This window comes from Schistocerca piceifrons, chromosome 3 (assembly GCF_021461385.2).
Source record: "Schistocerca piceifrons isolate TAMUIC-IGC-003096 chromosome 3, iqSchPice1.1, whole genome shotgun sequence".
Lineage (NCBI taxonomy): Eukaryota > Metazoa > Arthropoda > Insecta > Orthoptera > Acrididae > Schistocerca > Schistocerca piceifrons.
The window spans coordinates 489,484,011-489,502,550 of NC_060140.1; the positions used below are offsets into that span (position 1 = coordinate 489,484,011).

Below are 18,540 nucleotides of genomic sequence, written 5' to 3' on the forward strand. Positions count from 1 at the left end.
TAGCAGACTGCTTGACACAGTGACATCGTTTAATTATCTGGGTGTAACATAACAATGCAGTATGAAATGGAACAGGCACGAGAGGATTGTGATAGGGAAGGTCAACGGTCAACTTCAGTTTTGTGGGAGAATTTTGGGAAAGTGTGGTCAATCTGTAAAGGAAACCACATATAGGACACTAACGCAGCCTATTCTTGAGTACTGCTTTCAAGTGTTTGGGATCCATACCAGGTCGTATTGAAGAAAGACACTGAAGCAATTCAATTCAGAGGCAGGCTAAAAGATTTGTTATTGGTAGGTTTGAACACCACGCAAGTATTACGGTTGCTTTGGGAACACAAATGGGAATCCATGGAGGAAAGGTGGTGTTTTTTTTAACACACACTGTTGAGATAATTTAGAGAAAATGCATTCGAGGCTGACTCTAAAGCTGCCAACACACTTTTCACATATGGGCCACAAAGATAAGATACGAGAAATAAGGGCTCATACAGAGGCATATAGACAGTCGTTTTTCCATCACTCTATTTGTGAGTGGAACAGGAAAGGAAATGACTAATTATGGTACAGTGTACTCTTCATTATGCACTGTATGGTGACTTGTGGAGTACACGTGTACATGTAGATGCAGATGATAGCTCAGTTGGTAAGATAACTTCTCAACAAATGCAAATGTCGGCCTGATACATGATTTTAATGATCCATGAAGAGTCATTCCTACATTTATGCACTGCCAAACACAACGAGGAAGTGGTTTTAAAAATTCATATTTTTACCTGCTTAACAATTCAGCACTAATTTTCTTCACATGCTGTAAATGTCATTAAGTTCTAAATTTTTTTTACCCCTAACACCTCCACTAAAAGATCATTGGTGGCATTGCATTGGTGGGGGGAAAGGGACAGGTGTGTAAAAAACAATGACTAACAAACGCTGAGGCTAGGTGGGTTGTAGGTACATAGGACGCATTGTAGGGAGGGTTCCCACCTGTGCAATTTAGAAAAGCTGGTGTTGCTGCGAAGGATCCAGATGGCACAGGCTGTGAAGCAGTCACTGAAATGAAGAACCTTGTATTGGGCAGCATGTTCCACAACAGGGTGATCAAGCTGTTTCTTGGCCACAGTTTGTTGGTCATGCATACAGACAGCTTGTTGGCTGTTATGCCCACATAAAATGCAGCACAGTGATTGCAGCTCAGCTCATAGATCACTTGCCTGGTTTCACAGGTAGCCCTGCCTTTGATGGGAGTTTTGCGATTGGGGTCAGTACTGCAGTTTCATCATCATCATCATCATCATCATTATTGTCATCGTCAGTCAGCTGGTACATTGTCTGAAGATGGCCTACTATTAAATGCTGAAACTGCCCACATTTTTAGAAAACGATTGTCCGATCAAGACTGATTTTTATTAATTTTATTTTGCTGGGTGGTGACATTTAACTTATAGATGTTTTTTATTCATTCCCTGCAATATTGTTACACAGCAGTCGCAATCAGGTTTACACTCGATTACCACTGCAAAATGGTAGTAAGAAGACAAAATTTCTGGCAAAAAATTAAAGAATAAAGTTGTATACACCACAACTAAGGACAATAAGTATTTCATGAGTGTTTCAAACTGTATAAAAAATTAACACGATTATCTTTGAAGCCAAGAAACTGTACCATTTATATTATATTCAAGGAATGAATATAAATCAATGCGGAGAACTGAAATGTTTAAACATGGTTTGCTGCCATTCTATAATTTACGAAAGAATGGCATTCTGTAAATTTAAAATGTAAACAACACAAATTAAGAAATAACGTCAGGCCTGGAGGAGATACAGGACAAGTGTTGAAACGTCTTGTGATCAAAAAACATTGTGTTCCACGCAAGGCAGATTTGTAAAATTCTTCTGAAGTGTCAATATATTTGAAACAAAACATTTTATTCAATAATACTTGCCTGCTTAGTCATCTTCAAGTGAACATTTACATATGTTCGTACATATACAGCATTAACAGAACTTATGTTATAAAAGAAACAGGACATCAGAGACTGCCCCAAGAGCATCACAATTTTGTAAACCATACTGAAATGCATAATTCGGCTTTAAGTGCATATTCTTACATGCAGATTCACACTAAAGTACACCCCTATCTAATATTAACCTTTTCAGTGTGGTTTTCGGGTTGCCAATTTTCTTGGAGTACCAGTACTGTATTATCCTATGTTTGGTTCCTTACTACAGCATACTGCCATACATGCCCAAAGATGAAAACATGCAGTTAAATTCAGCGAACAGTTGAAACTAGCCCACAGTGTGGAATGAAACACTTTGTTTAAAATAAATTGCCTCTGCAGAAAAGATTAATAGGAGCCAAATTTCTTTAGCAAATACACAAATAACTTCATTGTTCTACAAGACGATTAATGCTTGATTGCTAATAACATGCAAATAAAATCAGAAAACTGAAACTAATAACATATTTTAATCTTCTGAAATACTGTGAATATATTTTAATTCACCTGACAGCTACCAGCACACGAATTCATTTGTTTTCATTTGACGGAAAATCTGTAAACGAAGAGAAAACAGCAAAATCACAAAATGTAAACATGGGTCACATGGAGACTAACCCCCCACCCAACCCACAACAAAACAGACTGCTCTGCACATGCACAAAGCTGGCAGCTAGGGCACGTAAGAAAAATTTTTATAGTAGTATCGGCCTGCTTGCTACTACTTCTCATACAAATAACAGCCACACTTCAAGTAGCCAGAAACGGGAGAAGGCAGTTCTCTGCACATGCGCAAGCCGACTGGCAATTGCTCAAACGAACCTAAAATTGTAAACAGTTGTGACACCACGCCCATTGAAAGCAGTTTCTTGTTAGAAAGTATTGCACAGTCTTCACCCTAAAGCATTTGACACATTTTGCTGTCAGCAGACACTCACCTGTGCACTGTTTTTTGTTGTTGTAAATGGCGCATTTTCATTGCAACTAAATTTTTATTCTTGTATCATTCTCTCGTTTATGTTACATTGCTGCAGTGTTGTTCTGCAGTAGCAGGCTAAAGTAAAATTATTTGTTAAAGTACCAGTTCTTACCGTCAAGATTACAAAAATTTAACTGCAGACTAAGACAATGAAAAATACCCAGATATTCCCCAGTTTTTTCCTGGGTTTCCTGGTTGACCCGTGGCATATACTCCCTGAATCATACCTAGGCAACAGGAAACAGTATGCATCAATAGGGAACACAAATCAGTTGGAAACCGAAGTCAGGCTCTAGCTCTTGGCTGACATACGAGTACAAGTACAGAGCGGCAAGTTAAGTGTTTATCTGTTTCTATTTTCCTCATAGTATACTTATTAAATTTTGTGCATGTTCCTCTGTTTAAGAGGTTTAATCTCACATTTTTGTAAACGTGAATTCATTCAGTCTGTAGCGCAGTAGTTGCTCACTGAACACCTGCTAGGTAGGTCATTAACGCAACAACACCCATTGGTGACACATTAGAAGGGTAGCAAGTTGCATATCTTGAATTGTCTGCTTTTATAGTTCACTTCTTCAATTAGTCTTGCTAGAATGGCTTGGATGTGTGCATGCTGTGTGCGGATGCAGGAAGAGCTGGCTGCAGTTCACGAACAGCTGAATGTGCTTTCGGCTATAGTCAGTCACCTTCAGGCTGCTGCCTCAGGGAATAGCAGTGGCGAGAATCTGGTGCATCACATGGGTCACCTCAGATATTGCTTGTTCTGCCCAAGGGCTTTGATTCTGAGGCACCTCCTACCGCACCCGACACGGTGGATCTGCTCTCACAGCACGGTGAGTGGCGGATAGTAATGTGTTTGTGTCACTCGTAGCGGAAGGCCAATGTGGAGACTGGCCACCTGGCCTTGTCCATTCACCCTGTGAGTGGACAGGTGGCCGCTCCCTCAGCAGGGCCCCAGCAAGCACACGCGGGAAATGGTTTACTTGTTATTGGAAGATCCATTGTTAGGAACGTTATGGAGCCCCTTAGGCAGATAGTGTTCAGTTCTGGAAAGAAAGCCAATGTGCACTCCGTATGTCTGCTGGGAAGCCCTCATCCTAGATGTGGAGCCAGTCTTCACTGTGGCTATCAAGCATGTAGGGTGCAGTCATCTGTACGTTGTGGCTAACACTGGCACCAACGACGCCTGTCGCATGGATTCTGAGGTGATCCTCAGATCATACAGGCGGCTGTAAAGGTAATGAAGACTGCTGGCCTTGCACTCGGGGTGCAAGCAGAGCTCACAATTTGCAGCATCGTTACCAGAGTTGATCGAGATCCTTTGGTAGAGAGCCAAGTGGAGGTTCCCAACCACATGCATTGTCGACTCTGTGACAGTCCTGGCTGCAGATTTCTAGACCTGTGTTATTGTGTGGGGATTTGTTGGACTCCCCTTGATAGGTCAGGGGTGCACTAACGAGACAGCTACTCAGGTAGCAGGGTGCAACACACAAATGAAGCACTACTCAGGTAGCAAGAGTACTTGTGGAGTGCACATGAGGTTTTTTTTTTTAAGTGAGGCAGTAGTCTGAGGTGCTCTAATGAACACTCGCAAATTGATATGCAGTAAGGGAAATCAAAAAGGCATTCAGTAAAGACATTTTGAGTGTCACAACTTTATCAAGAAACTGCCAAAGTATTCGCAATAAGGTTCCCAAATTTACTTCCTGCCAGGAGAGCGCTCACGCTCAAATTATTCCACGGACTGAGAGTGACTGAAAGCCGAATTGGAAAGCTCTGAGATATTTAGCGAGTTGTGGAATGCATATCAGAAAGAGAAATTAGAGGCCATAGGAGAGGGATTGTTCATTACAGTGGACAAAAATATTGCCTCTATTGAGGTTGAAGTTGAGTGTGACAGTGAAGACATCTAGTCGCGTATAACAGGTGTAGGGGAAACCAACTTAGCTGTTGGATGTTTTTACTGGCCACACGATTCTGCTGTGACAGTTCTAGAGCCACTCACAGAAAGTCTATGGTCAACAGTGCGTAAATACCCAGATAACGCAATATTAGTTGGAGTTGACTTTATGTTGCCGAGACTGGGATGTCTTAGATCTTGTAGCTACAAATAGGCTGGACCTTATCAACAATGTCAATATGGAAACAGGGATTAGCGATGATGATGTCATTTTAGCAACTATGATTACAAAAGTTAATAAATCAGTCAAGAAGGCTAGAAGAGTGTTTCTGCTAGATAGAGCAGATAAGCAGTTATTAGCATCTCACTTAGCCAGTGAACTAGTATCATTTAATTCCAGTAAGATGAATGTAGGGGAATTATGGACAAAGTTTAAGCAGACTGTAAATCGTGGTCTCGAGAGTTATGTGTCTAGTAAGTGGATAAGGGATGGAACAGACCATCCTTGGTTTAATAACGAAATTCAGTGGATGCTGAGGAAGAAGAGGCTGTTGCACTCTCAGTTCAAAAGGGAATGCATGTATGACGACAAGTGAAGGTTAGAAGAGATTCTTGTGTCTGTGAAAAGATCAATACCCAAAGCATATAACAACAACTACCACCTTCACACCTTAGCAAATGATTTGGCAGAGAAACCGACAAAATTTTGGTCTTACATAAAAGCACTAAGTGGATCTAAGGCTTCCATTCAGCCCCTTGCTGACCAGTCTGGTGTGGCAGTTAAAGACAGCAAAACGAAAGACGAAGTTTTAAATTTCACATTGAAGAAATCATTCATCATCAGCTGACCATCGGACAAACGCCATATGGACTAAATAGTAATAAGTGTGGCTGCCACAGAGAAACAACTGAAAAATTTGAAAGCAAATAAATCACCAGGTCTGGATGGAATCCCAGTTCCATTTTACAAAGAGTACTCTATGGCACTGGCCCCTTACCTAGCTTGCACTTATTGTGAATCTCTCGCCCAGCACAAAGTCCCAAGCAACAGGAAAAAAGTGCAGATTTCCAGTACATAATAAGGGTAAAAGAATGGACCCGCAAAATTACAAACCAATATCCCTAACTTCTATTTACTGCAGAATTCTTGAACATATTCTCTGTTTGAATATAACGAACTTTCTTGAGACTGAGAAGCTGATGTCCATGAATCAGCATGATTTTAGAAACCATCGCTCCTGTGAATCTCAGCTTGCCCTTTTCTCACATGATATGCTTAGAACTATGGATGAAGGGCAACAGGCAGATTCCATATTTCTAGATTTCTGGAAAGCATTTGACATGGTGCTCCACTGCAGTCTGTTAAAGAAGATACGAGCATAAGGAATAAGTTAAGAAATATGTGAGTGACACACAGATTACTTAAATAATAGAACCCAGTATGATGTTCTCGACGGCAAGTGTTCATCAGAGACAAGGGTATCATTAGGAGTGCCCCTGGGAAGTGTGACAGGACTGTTGTTCTTCTCTATACACATAAACGATTTGGCAGACAGGGTGGGCAGCAATCTGTGGTTGTTTGCTGATGGTGTATGGTAAGGTGTCAAAGTTGAGTAACTGTATGAAGAAACAAGATGATTTAGACAAAATTTCCAGTTGCTCTGACGAATGGCAGCTACCTCTAAATGTGGAAAAATGTAAGATAATGCAGACGAGTTGGAAAATCAAATCTTTAATGTTCGGAAATAGCATTTATAGTGTACTGATTGATACAGTCAAGTCGTTTAAATATCTGGGTGTAATGTTAAAAAGCAATATGAGGTGGAATGAGCATGTCAGAGAACTGGTAGGGAAGGTGAATGGTTGACTTCGATTTATTGGGAGAATTTTAGGAAAGAGTGGTTCACCTGTAAGAGAGACAGCATATAGGACACTGGTGCCAGTGTTTGGGATTTGTAGCAGGTTGGAATGAAGAGAGACATCGAAGCAATTCAGAAGCAGGCTGCTAGATTTGTTACTGGTACATTCAAATAAAACGTGTTACAGAGATGCTTCGGGAGCTCAAATGGGAATCCACATTCCACTGCCGCAACGTACGTTGCGTATACGAACAATAAAAATAAGAGATGAGAAATTACGGATCACACAGAGTCACATTGGTAGTCATTTTTCCCTCGCTCTATTTGTGATTGTAACAGGAAAGAAAATGACAAGCAGTGGTACAGGATACACTCCTCCATGCACCGTACAGCAGCTTGCAGAGTATCGATGTAGGTGTAAATATAGATTAAACAGGGAGTGCCGCAAGGTTTAGTAATGAGGACATTGCTGTTAAATCTGTTTAAAAATTACACAGATGGAGAACAGAAAGGCAAAACAAAAAAATTTATGTATGCAGATGACACAACAATACTGAATAGTGACAATACTGAACAGTGAAAAGAGCACATATTTCAGCAAACGATACAGACCAATGGCACACCAAAAATAAACTGTAATAAACTGCAAGAAGACTATATAAGCAGTGTTCAGAAACAAAGGGAGGACTGATTGTATGGATTTAGAAGAGGATTAAACACGACTGGAAAAAAGTAGATTCTCCTAAATTTCTATTTGCTGGTGTGAATAATGACCTAAAATGCAAACCGCCTATTAATTCTGTCTGCAATAAATGCACCTCTATCATATTCATAACAAAGCAGCTATCACAACATGAAAAAAAAAAAAAAAAAAAAAAAAAAAAAAAAAAAAAAAAAAAAAAAAAAAAAAAAAAAAAAAAAAAGTTTCTGTGTGCAGTATACCATGGATTGTTCGAACTGTACCTGTAGTGTGGGGAAACTACGGAATTCAGCATACAAAGTGTCCACATTGATGGGAGAAAAGAGTAACATTTCAAGAAGGATTTTTGAACATGTAGCAACTGCTTTAAAAAACTAGGTATATTATCTTTTGTGTCTTTAAAAACATCTAATATAATAATGTATATCACAAAAGATAGTTCGTATGGGATTACAAATGCTAGTATGCACACCCACAACACACAGAAGGAGAAGGAGATAAAGAGCAAACTGCACCAACTTACAGCCCTTGAAAAAGGACCTCAGTACTCAGGTATCAGGTTACTAAGAAGTCTGCCCAAGATCCTACATGACAGTATACATGACCCTGACTTTCCAAATAAACTCAAAGACTATCTAATGGAAAAAGAATTTTAGTGTTACAGAATACCTGTTAAATTAAATTTGCATGTATTGTTTTTTATAATAAATGGTGTTAAGAAGGTGTAATCAAAATCGTTGCTTCTTAAGGAATTAGGGATATGTCCTATATAACATCTACACTTGCAATACACAATGTAATGCTACAGGATCAAATAAAATTCAGTTGTGTAAAATATGGGTGGTATAAACACATAATAAATCATCCCCCCGCCCCCTCCCAACTTTCTATATGCTGTCATGTGGTTGGAGTCTAGAAAGGTTCCTAAGAACATGCTAGAATGGAGTATCTAAATGACATGAATATAAAAGTAACAGTTGAGGTCACAGGTACTGTAGTGTGCAGTACATTCAGCAAATGGATGGGCTAGTTTGTTGTTAGCCACAGTTAGACTGTGACTCTTCATGCTGGTGGACAGCTGGCTAGTACTCGTACCTTCATGGAACGCTGCATGGTAACTGCAGTTAGTTGGTTGGTTGGTTGGTTTAAAAGGGGGGGGGGGGGGGGGACCAAACTACTAGGTCATCAGTCCCTCATTCCGATAAAAATAATTCCACAAGACTGGGAATAAAACAAACGAGACATACAACACAAAGCCAGAAAAAAGGAAAAACCACGTGAACAACAGAAGGGCAACAAACACTAAAATGGACAAAAGTAGACAAGCAAACCACAGAGAGACGCAAGAAACAGATAGAAGGGATAAAAACAAGGGAGCGAATGCCCGTGGCAGGCCGACCACTAGAATAAAAAGGATAAGCCAGCCAATCTGCGACACATTAAAACATCCAGCCTAAAAGCAATAGTGAGGAGAACACAAAGGGGCAAAGGACATGCACTAAAACTTAGATCGAATGATAAAACCCACCCTCACGTATAAAATGTAAAACTAAATTAGCCAATGAGGTGTTGTCAGCTAAAAGTAATGGTAAAAAATCCAGTAACTAAAAAGTCCATCACAGGGAGCCAAAGGTGGACAGCTCAACAAGATATAGGCCACTGTCAGCCGGGTGCCACAACGACACTGAGGTGAGTGTTCACGGCGCAGGAGATAGCCATGTGTCACCCAAGCGTGGCCAATGCCGAGCCAGCAGAGAACGACAGAGTCCCTGCGAGAGGTCCGCATGGAGGACTGACACACATTCGTAGTCTCCTTAATGGGATGCAGTTTGTTGTGTATACTGACATTATGCCATTCCGTCTCCCAAAGTTGAAAAACCTTGCAGCATTATACTGAATGCATATCAGTTTCAGAGATGCCGATCTCCGGAAGCAGTTTCCGTGTAGCCAGTTTGACCAGGCTGTCTGCAAGTTCGTTGCCTGGGATGCTGACGTGACCTGGGGTTCAGACAAACACTACTGAACAACTGGACCGTTCCAGGGCATAGACGGACTCCTGGATGGTTGCTACCAAAAAATGACGAGGGTAGCACTGGTCGATAGCTTGTAGACTGCTCAAGGAGTCGGTATACAGAAGACTCCCCAGGGCATGACAGGATGTGCTCAAGAGCATGATGTATAGCCACCAGTTCTGGAGTGAAAACACTGAAGCCACCAAGCAAGAAATGCTGTTCAATATGTCCACCATGGACATACGCAAAGCTGACGTGACCATCAGCCATCGAACCATCGCTGTAAACCACTTCATGGCCCTGGTACATGTGACGAATCGAGAGGAAATGACAGCGGAGAACCGCAGTGTTAACTGAATCCTTAGGGCCATGTGAAAGGTCCAGGCGAAACCACGACCTAGGTCTACACCAAGGATGTGCATGGGAATGGACCTCGTGTATAGGTGGTAAAGGCAAGGACTCCAGTTCAGATAGAAGGGATCGGACGCAAACTGAATTGTAAGCCCTGACCTGGGCCACCGATGCGGGAGATGAATCACTGTGGGTGGAGAAAGGAGACGGTAATTCAGATGTGCAGGAGAACTATGAATGTGTGCAATGTAACTGGCGAGCAGTTGTGCCTCCCTAACCTTCAATGGAGGGACTCCAGCCTCCACCAGGACGCTGGTCACCGGACTCATCCTAAGAGCTCCCATCGCTAGTCAAATGCCACAGTGGTGCACTGGATGGAGTAAACGCAACACTGAGGGCACCACCGAGCCATAATACACACTCCCATAGTCAAGGCATGATTGAACAAGGGCTCTGCAGAGCTGAAGCTGCATAGAGTCATCTGCACCCCAATTGGTGTTACTCAGGCAGCAGAGGGCATTGAAGTGCTGCCAGCACTTCCACTTAAGCTGACAGAGGTGAGGAAGCAAAGTCAACTGCGCATCGAAAATCAGTCATAAGAATCGAATGTCTCCATTACAGTGAGTGAATCGTCATTAAGGTAAAGTTCTGGTTCTGGATGAACGGTACGACACCGACAGAAGTGTGTAACACACGACTTTGCGGCCCAAAACTGGAAGCTGTGGGCTAGAGCCCATGACTGCGCCTTGTGGACGGCTCCCTGTAGGCGCTGCTCAGCAACACCAGTACTGGTGGAGCAGTATGAAATGCAGAAATAGAGAGAGGGCGAGATGGACGGCCCAACAGCTGATGCTAGACCGTTAATGGCCACTAAAAAGAGAGATACACTCAATACAGAGCCCTGTGGGACCCCATTCTCCTGGATATAGGGAGAACTATGGGAGGCACCAACTCAGATACGGAAAGTACAAAGCGACACGAAATTGTGGATAAAAATCGGGAGTGGGCCTTGGAGACCCCACTTGTATAATGTGGCAAGGATATGAGGTCGCCAGGTGGTGCCATATGCTTTGCGTGGATCAAAAAAGACAGTAACAAGGTGTTGGTGCCTGGAAAAGGCTGTTCGGATAGCAGACTCAAGGGACACAAGATTATCAGTGGTAGAGCGACCCTGGCGGAAACCGCCCTGGCACAGAGACAGTAGGCCACATGACTCCAGGACCCAACAAAGCCGCTGACACGCCACACATTCCAGCAGTTTACAGAGAATGTTGGTGAGGCTGATGGGATAATAGCTATCCACATCAAGCAGGTTTTTGTCGGGTTTGAGCACTGATATGATGGGGCTCTCCCGCCACTGCAATGGAAAGCTGCCATTGCACCAGATCCGGTTGAAAATGACATGGAGATGCGCTTGTAGTCGGCTTGTTCAAATGGCTCTAAGCACTATGGGACTTAACATAGGAGGTCATCAGTCCCTAGACTTAGAACTACTTAAACCTAACTAACCTAAGGACATCACACACATCCATGCCTGAGGCAGAATTCAAACCTGCGACTGTAGCAGCAGCGCGGTTCCAAACTGAAGCACCTAGAGCCGCTCGGCCACAGCGGTCGGCGCTTGTAGTCAGACAAGAGCTGTTTAATCATCTGACTGGATCTGATCTGGCCCAGGAGCTGTGTCGGGGCAATGTTCAAGGGCACTGAGGAGCTTCCACTCTGTAAATGGGGTGTTATAGGGTTCACTGTGTCATGTAAAGAATGAGAGGACTTTCCCTTCCATTCGCCATTTGCGAATGCCAAAGGCTGGGGGGTAATTCACCGACACAGAGGCTCAAGCATAGTGCTCAGCAAAGTTCTCGGCAATTGCGTTTGCAATGGTAGATAACACGCCATGAATGGTAATGCCACGGACACGTATTTGCGTTTGGAACCCATAAACAAGTCTGATATTCGTCCAGACTTGGGAAGATGACGTATGGCACCCAATTGTCGAGACGTATCTCTCCCAATACTCCTGTTTCCATCTTTTTATAAGCTGGTAAATGCGGGCACGGAGCCATTTAAAAGCTATTAGGTGCTCCAGGGAGGGGTGCCGCTTATACCACTGTAGAGCTCACCTATGCTCTTTAATGGCCTCAGTAATTTCCAGGGACCATCAAGGTACCATCTTTTGCCAGGGGCACCCTAAGGAACAAGGGATGGCATTTTCTGCCACAGAAACGATTGTTGTAGTGACCTGCTCAACCATCAAATCGATGGCACCATGTGGGAGGGAGACTCAAAGGTGACAGCAGCAATAAAGGCTTCCCAATCTGCCTTGGTTAAAACCCATCTGGGTAGGTGGCTGGAGGCGAAACGGCAGGGGAGTGACATGAAGATCGGGAAGTGGTCACTAGCACACAAGTCATCATGTGCTCTCCAGTGGATAGATGGGAGAAGGCCAGGACTGCAAACCGAGAGATCAATGGCCGAATATGTGCCATGTGCCACACTGAAACGTGTGGGGGCACCTGTCCTGAGGGGGCAAAGGTCAAGGTGAGTGAGCATGTCCTCAACAACTCTGCCATGGCCATTACCCTTGGTTCCACCCTACAAAGGGCTATGGGCATTGAAATCACCCAGAAGGAGAAAAAGTGTGTGTGTGTGTGTGTGTGTGTGTGTGTGTGTGTGTGTGTGTGTGTGTGTGGAGGGGGGGGGGGGGGTGTAGTTTCAAAATGAGTGCAGCTAACACATAGGGTGGTGCCTCGCCATCTGGAGGGAGGTAGATGTTACAGATGGTAATGTCCTGCATTGACCTCACCCTGACAGCCACACCTTCTAAAGGTGTTTGAAGGGTCATAGGTTCACTGCAGACAGAGGTAAGGATGAAAATACATACTCCATCTGACAGCCGGTCACAGGCAGAACAGTTTTTGTAGTACCCTCAGTAGCAACTATGAGCGGGGGTCCGCATTGCGGGAAGCCAGGTCTCTTGAAGGACAATGCAAAAGGCAGGTGTACTGCGTAAGAGTTGATGTAACTCCGTCAGGTGGAAGAAAAAACTGTCGCAGTTCCACTGGAGAATGATGCTTTCTGTCATCTGGGGTTGTATGCAGTGACCAAGAAGGCAAATTAGGCCTCAGCATCACCTCTCGCCACTTGAGTGTTGGCATCCAGCATCACTGCATCGAAGGTGTCGGCTAGATATAAGTTCTCAGGAGATGCCAGAATCTCCACCTTGTCCTCAGACACAGAGCCGTGGGGGAGTACTGATGCAGGGAGCACTGAAGGCTCCCATTTCTTAGGGGACTCCTTCTTTGAAGTTTTGCCCTCTCGCCGCTCCTTAGGGGCTTGCTGGGAGGGCTTCTCGGCAGTAGCTTCAGGGACAGAGGAAGCTCTTGAAGCCCTTCGACCAGCAGCCAGTGGCTGTTTCAAACCATCGGCTGGTGTCCACTGGACCACTGGGAGGAGGGGAGGAAGGGGACTGTGGATTGTAGAGACCCAAGGGACCCCTTCTGCATAAGAGGAGCCGGAGGAGGCTTTTATTTCTCCGGCTGGGGAGAGGGGACCGATGTCCTCAGCACTGGGGAGGGTGGGGGTGGGGGTGGGGGTAATGCTCCCAAAGTAAGCTCTGGGAGTAACAGAAGAAGGTGTGCCCCCTGCCAACTGGACAGGGGAGGAAGATGGGCGGCCCTGAGGGCCCACTGGAGTAACCTTAGATGATGGGCGTAATGACGTCACCGATGGTAACGCCGTCGCGGCGGTTTATATGAAGGTAGCACGGGTGCAGGGTTTCGTCTGTCATATTTGAGTTAAGCCTCGTGGTAAGATAGCCTGTCCAGGGTCTTGTACTCCATAATTTTGCGATCCTTTTACAGTACCGGCCAGTTCGGTGAGCCGGGGACGTGATGCTGTCCACAATTCACACAGGTGGCTGTCCACAATTCACACAGGTGGGAGGAGGCACACATGGAGTATTCAGATGCAGCGAACTTCTGCAGTCTCTACATGTGGCACTGGAAGGACACCACGAGGACATGTGCCCAAATTTCCAGCACTTAAAGCACCGCATAGGGGGAGGGACATAGGGTTTGACGTCACATCGGAAACCATCACCTTGACCCTTTCAGGTAATGAATCGCCCTCACAGGCCAATATGAATGCACCAGTGGCAACCATGTTGTCTTTGGGTCCCCTGTAAATGCGCCATATGAAATGAACACTCCGCCGTTCTAAATTGGTATGTAGCTCATCATCTGACTGTAACAGGAGGTTGCGATGAAAAATAATTTCCTGGACCATATTGAGGCTTTTGTGAGAGTACCGAAACAGGAATATCACCCAGCTTGTCACAGGTGAATAACGCCCAGGACTGGGTTGGGGGTGCCGTCTGAATCCAAACTGACCCACAGCGTATTTTGGACAGCGCTGTCACTACCCCAAACTTATCCTCCAGGTGCTCAACAAAAAAACAGAGACTTTGTTTCCAGAAAGCAGTACCCATCAGTTCTGCTGCAAACTAAGTAACTTGGCGAATAAGGGTCCAGTCACTCTTAAGCCCTGCGTTCCTCCCAAGGTGTTGCTATGGAGGGGAATGATTTAGGGTCATACTTGTCAGCATTGAAATCAATCTTTCATTTGTTAGAGACTGCTAGTGCCATTCGGTCTCCAGCAAAAGATGACTTAGTCTGCTTCATTGTGGTTCATCCACCCCGATGCCACCCACTCTGATCAGGGCTCTACCCAAGGGCGCCACCCAGACGCAGCAAAGACCACCTGGCTGAGAGTCCTAATGCTCCAGGAATGCTCCTTGGCATACATGAGGAGTTTGCAGCTCAGGCATCAGCAATGCAATCCCTGTGTTGTCAGGGGGCTACAACAAATGGGTACTTGACAGCTCCACCACAACAGACTGGCTATCGTGCTGGATATTGGGCGCAGAGAAATCCAAGATTGTCATGGGGGTGAAAGAGGACAGGAGACAACAGAAGAAGATGACATACCCCGGAAGGTGTCCTCACCCACATAGTTGAATTGCAGGTGGAGATGCAAAGCCATGACAACAAGAGGTTCAGGAGATGGAATGTAAGTGCACTATGGATAACTCATGCACCACGTAAGGCTTCCTTCCCCATACGGCCCACACTTCTGTAGAATTTGGGAAGTAGCAGGTCAAATCATATAATGGGACCTGAACTTATAGAGCCAAAAAGTGGGAGAGATGTCTTCCCCGACAGGCAGGAATAACTCGGGCCTATTCTAACCCCAGACCTGCAGGGGGAAGGGGGGACTGCAGCACAGATAGGATATGGCATGGCAACTGTACATTTATATAGACAGAAGAATGGGTATGACAACTAAACAGCTGTCTAACTGCATGAATGCATGAACGCCCAGTGTCAAATTGTGGGCTACTGCTGCACACTGTAACACACATCCTCAACAGGTGTTTCAGTACTCATGATATAGATCCACTTAATAAATAAACGTGAAGCCTAGTTTTTTTTTTATACTGTAATTGTGCACATAATTTCTTTTGAGCTATTCACACCATTTACAACAGAACTAAAACATCACTGTACATACAGACTAGATACTTTCGTGACAAAGCTTACAGTCTTTTCAACAAATGTCCACAGGGAATGGATAGGCAAAATTTTAATGTCAATGTTCTTAAATTTAATTTCTACACAATTTGGACTTGTTTATAGACAGTAGTAACAATTAAACTAGCATTAAATTTTATCAAAAACGTATAAAGTGAAAACAGATTCCATCAACTGATAACTTACTTTCTGGCCAACCCCTTCTTTGTTAACCATGTTTCCTGTTAATATTATTAACATTAAAACTGGTTTAAGAAGTATAAATTTCTCATGAAAATGAAGAAACTGCTTAACATCAAGGAATTTTCATGTAAGCAGCTTTATAAAATGATTTGTGGAACACAACTGTTAATATGTGATTAATCAACAAAAATATTTTTTAAATAAGTGGAAATGCAAAAGTAGTACCTATAGAGCACTACACCAAAGGTGGTAGCCTATACCTTCGGTATCATGCACTGCATGCACCACTTTGATCCAATATATCCAAAAGCAAGATTAGTAAATAGTCTACAAAATAATTTTAAGGAAGCCATTTTCAGAAACGAGATCAACACTACCAAAAACAATTCCCATACCTGTCAGAATAACCTTACAATGGCTACCACTATTTGCACAATATTAATGCTAAGCCTTAATGATATTCCTTACCATACCTTTTTACCAGTTATTCTATGATGTGTAATGACTCTAGTATTTTATTGTGTGATTTGTCCCATATCATACCATGTTTCCAAACTGTGGATATGGTTATCAATATTATGATGATATCTGCCTTATTTTTGTACTATAGAAAGTCTACTAGGAAAAATAAAATAATTTCCTAGGGACAACAATAAGGAAACACGAAATCCAGAAAGAGTATACCTGTCAAGGATACATCATCGCCAATGTCTGGGGTTTCATTGTCTTCAGTATCTGATGTTTCACTCTCTTCTGTGTAACCAGTCAATTCCAGCTCTTTCTTGGTGATCTCTGAAGGATGATTATCATTTTACAACTTTAGTTCATACATTTCAACAAAGAGATTTTAAACAATTGCATTTAGTACTTAGCAGTCGTATTCACAACTGAAAAATATGATTATTTTTTCTTATTTATACGGTAAGTGAAGCATGAGCCAGGCAATGGGGGCAGCACTGTGTCACATTGCACTTGTGCCGGGTCAGGCTATTTGAGTACTCAGCAAAATATATACTGGAGCTGTGAACCGTTGTAGCAAGTATTATTTTCCCTTTATAAATAGCATTATTCTCCCTTTACATTTAGTGCTTTTCTCTTTAGTGGAGAAGGAAGGCAAATGTCTAAAGAACCTGGGATCTTAGCAGAAATGAAAACAATGAAAAGATCATATACTTCGTCTGTAACTGCACCCCAGACATATCAGGCAAAAACTTCACTTGACTGAGCTATAATCTATGCTATATTGTACATCTTTATTGCATTATTTTAATTGTATACTATCAGTCTATGAATGGAAGAACTAAGATATGGAAAAGGGAGGAGAACAGAAAACATACATAAAATACAACCTGCTAAATTATTGCATCCTCCTGCTTTTTGTACATAATACAAGCTTCGCAAAACTGTAGCCTCCAATTTCTTGTCATTTGCAAGAACAGCAAGTGCACGAGCTTTCTCATATACGTTTTGCACTTCTGATAGTGGACTTTTCTTCAGTTCCATTAACTGGGCAATTGTAAGTGTGGTTTTACATGCCTGGAAGAAATTTATTTACTGTTGATATTTGTAGTATTTTTTAACTACGTCACTGTCTATAAAGCAGAAATTGGTAGCAATCGTAATGAAATTGGTTCAATTCTTTAAAAAACATGCTACTGAATAGATGAGTATTTGTGCGGAGGACAGACATTATTGAGAAATTAATCACAGGCAGTCCCCACCATCAGAGTTCTATGGTTAACAGAATATACTTTTCAAACAAACAGGAACATTATTGCCAACAATGATAAAAAAGAATAAATTACTGGTTCTAGAATTACTGATGCACTATTCACACAGATATTAATTCTAAGACTTCCAAATCTGAAATCACTGAATTTTATAATTCAGCTAAAGGCAGTGTTGATGCATTTGATCAGAAATGTGCAAATTATTCAGTGTTGAGAATATCAGGGTGTTGGCCAACAGCAGTATTTGGAGCATTGCTGAACTTATCTACAGTAAACACTGTCATCATATGGGATGTATCCAACAAGAACAGCAAGACGGTGCATCGAGATTTTATAAAACAAATCTGCAAGGCATTGATCAAAGCAAATATGAAAAAGAGGAAAATGAATTACAAATTTTTTTCTAATGACTCACAGAGTACAATGGAACAAGTTCTTTTAAAAATTTTAAACGCGATAGCAGGGTTGACAAATGTGCGGTGTTAACTCCAAGCAGGACCGAATCAGCCAAAAAAGTCAATGGTTCACTTATGTCCAGGTCTTTAAGACATGAAAAACTACCAAATGATATTCTACATTTCAAAAATAAATGTGAAAAATGCATTCCATTGACAAAAAAACAGATGCCTTGACTGTCATGAATGAAAAATAGTGCCATCATTCATTGTTTTAGTTGATTCATTAAAGTAACTACTGTCATTTTTTAAGATACTGTTTATTTTTTTCTTTATATTTTACTTAATTGATCATTACTTGATTACAAAACTTGTCTTTGAATGTTGTTGAAATACATTTTCTTTGTTTATAAGATAATTCCAAAAACTCCATTTAAGAATCCAATGTTAACTGTTATTAATTGTTGGCAAGATCATGTTTCCTTCTTTAACAAAGACTGATTTTTCATAAACAGAAGCCTTCTTTTATTGAGTCTTTAACAACAGTTTAGATTAACATCTATAGGTTTCAGACAGTTTTTGTTTTGAGAGTCAAGAACTACCTTGTGAAGTTACTTACGCCAGTCTAAACAAAGAGTGTAGTTACGGGACAAAGGACCTTGGATTCCTTACACTCACTTCTCAATATGTTTATTCCTTGATGGTTTTTATTACTGATGATAAAATCAATTTCAGCTGAACTGTAATACACACAACAACAGAAGACAAAAATAATTTTTATGTTGACTCTGATTTACCTTCATGCCCAGGGTTCAGAATGGAGTTACGTACTCTGAT

General features: G+C 42.4%; 1 protein-coding gene across 3 annotated transcripts in view; it reads right to left on the reverse strand.

Moving 5' to 3' along the window:
* Nucleotides 1-18,540, reverse strand: part of LOC124789768 (tonsoku-like protein) — a 269,414-nt gene that overhangs the window by 131,546 nt on the left and 119,328 nt on the right. For all 3 annotated transcript variants that reach the window (XM_047257225.1, XM_047257226.1, XM_047257224.1), the window contains 2 exons: nt 16,928-17,114; nt 16,263-16,370 (listed from right to left, as the gene is read on the reverse strand). In XM_047257225.1, coding sequence (XP_047113181.1) covers nt 16,263-16,370; nt 16,928-17,114 — 295 coding nt within the window. The remainder of the gene's footprint in view (nt 1-16,262; nt 16,371-16,927; nt 17,115-18,540) is intronic.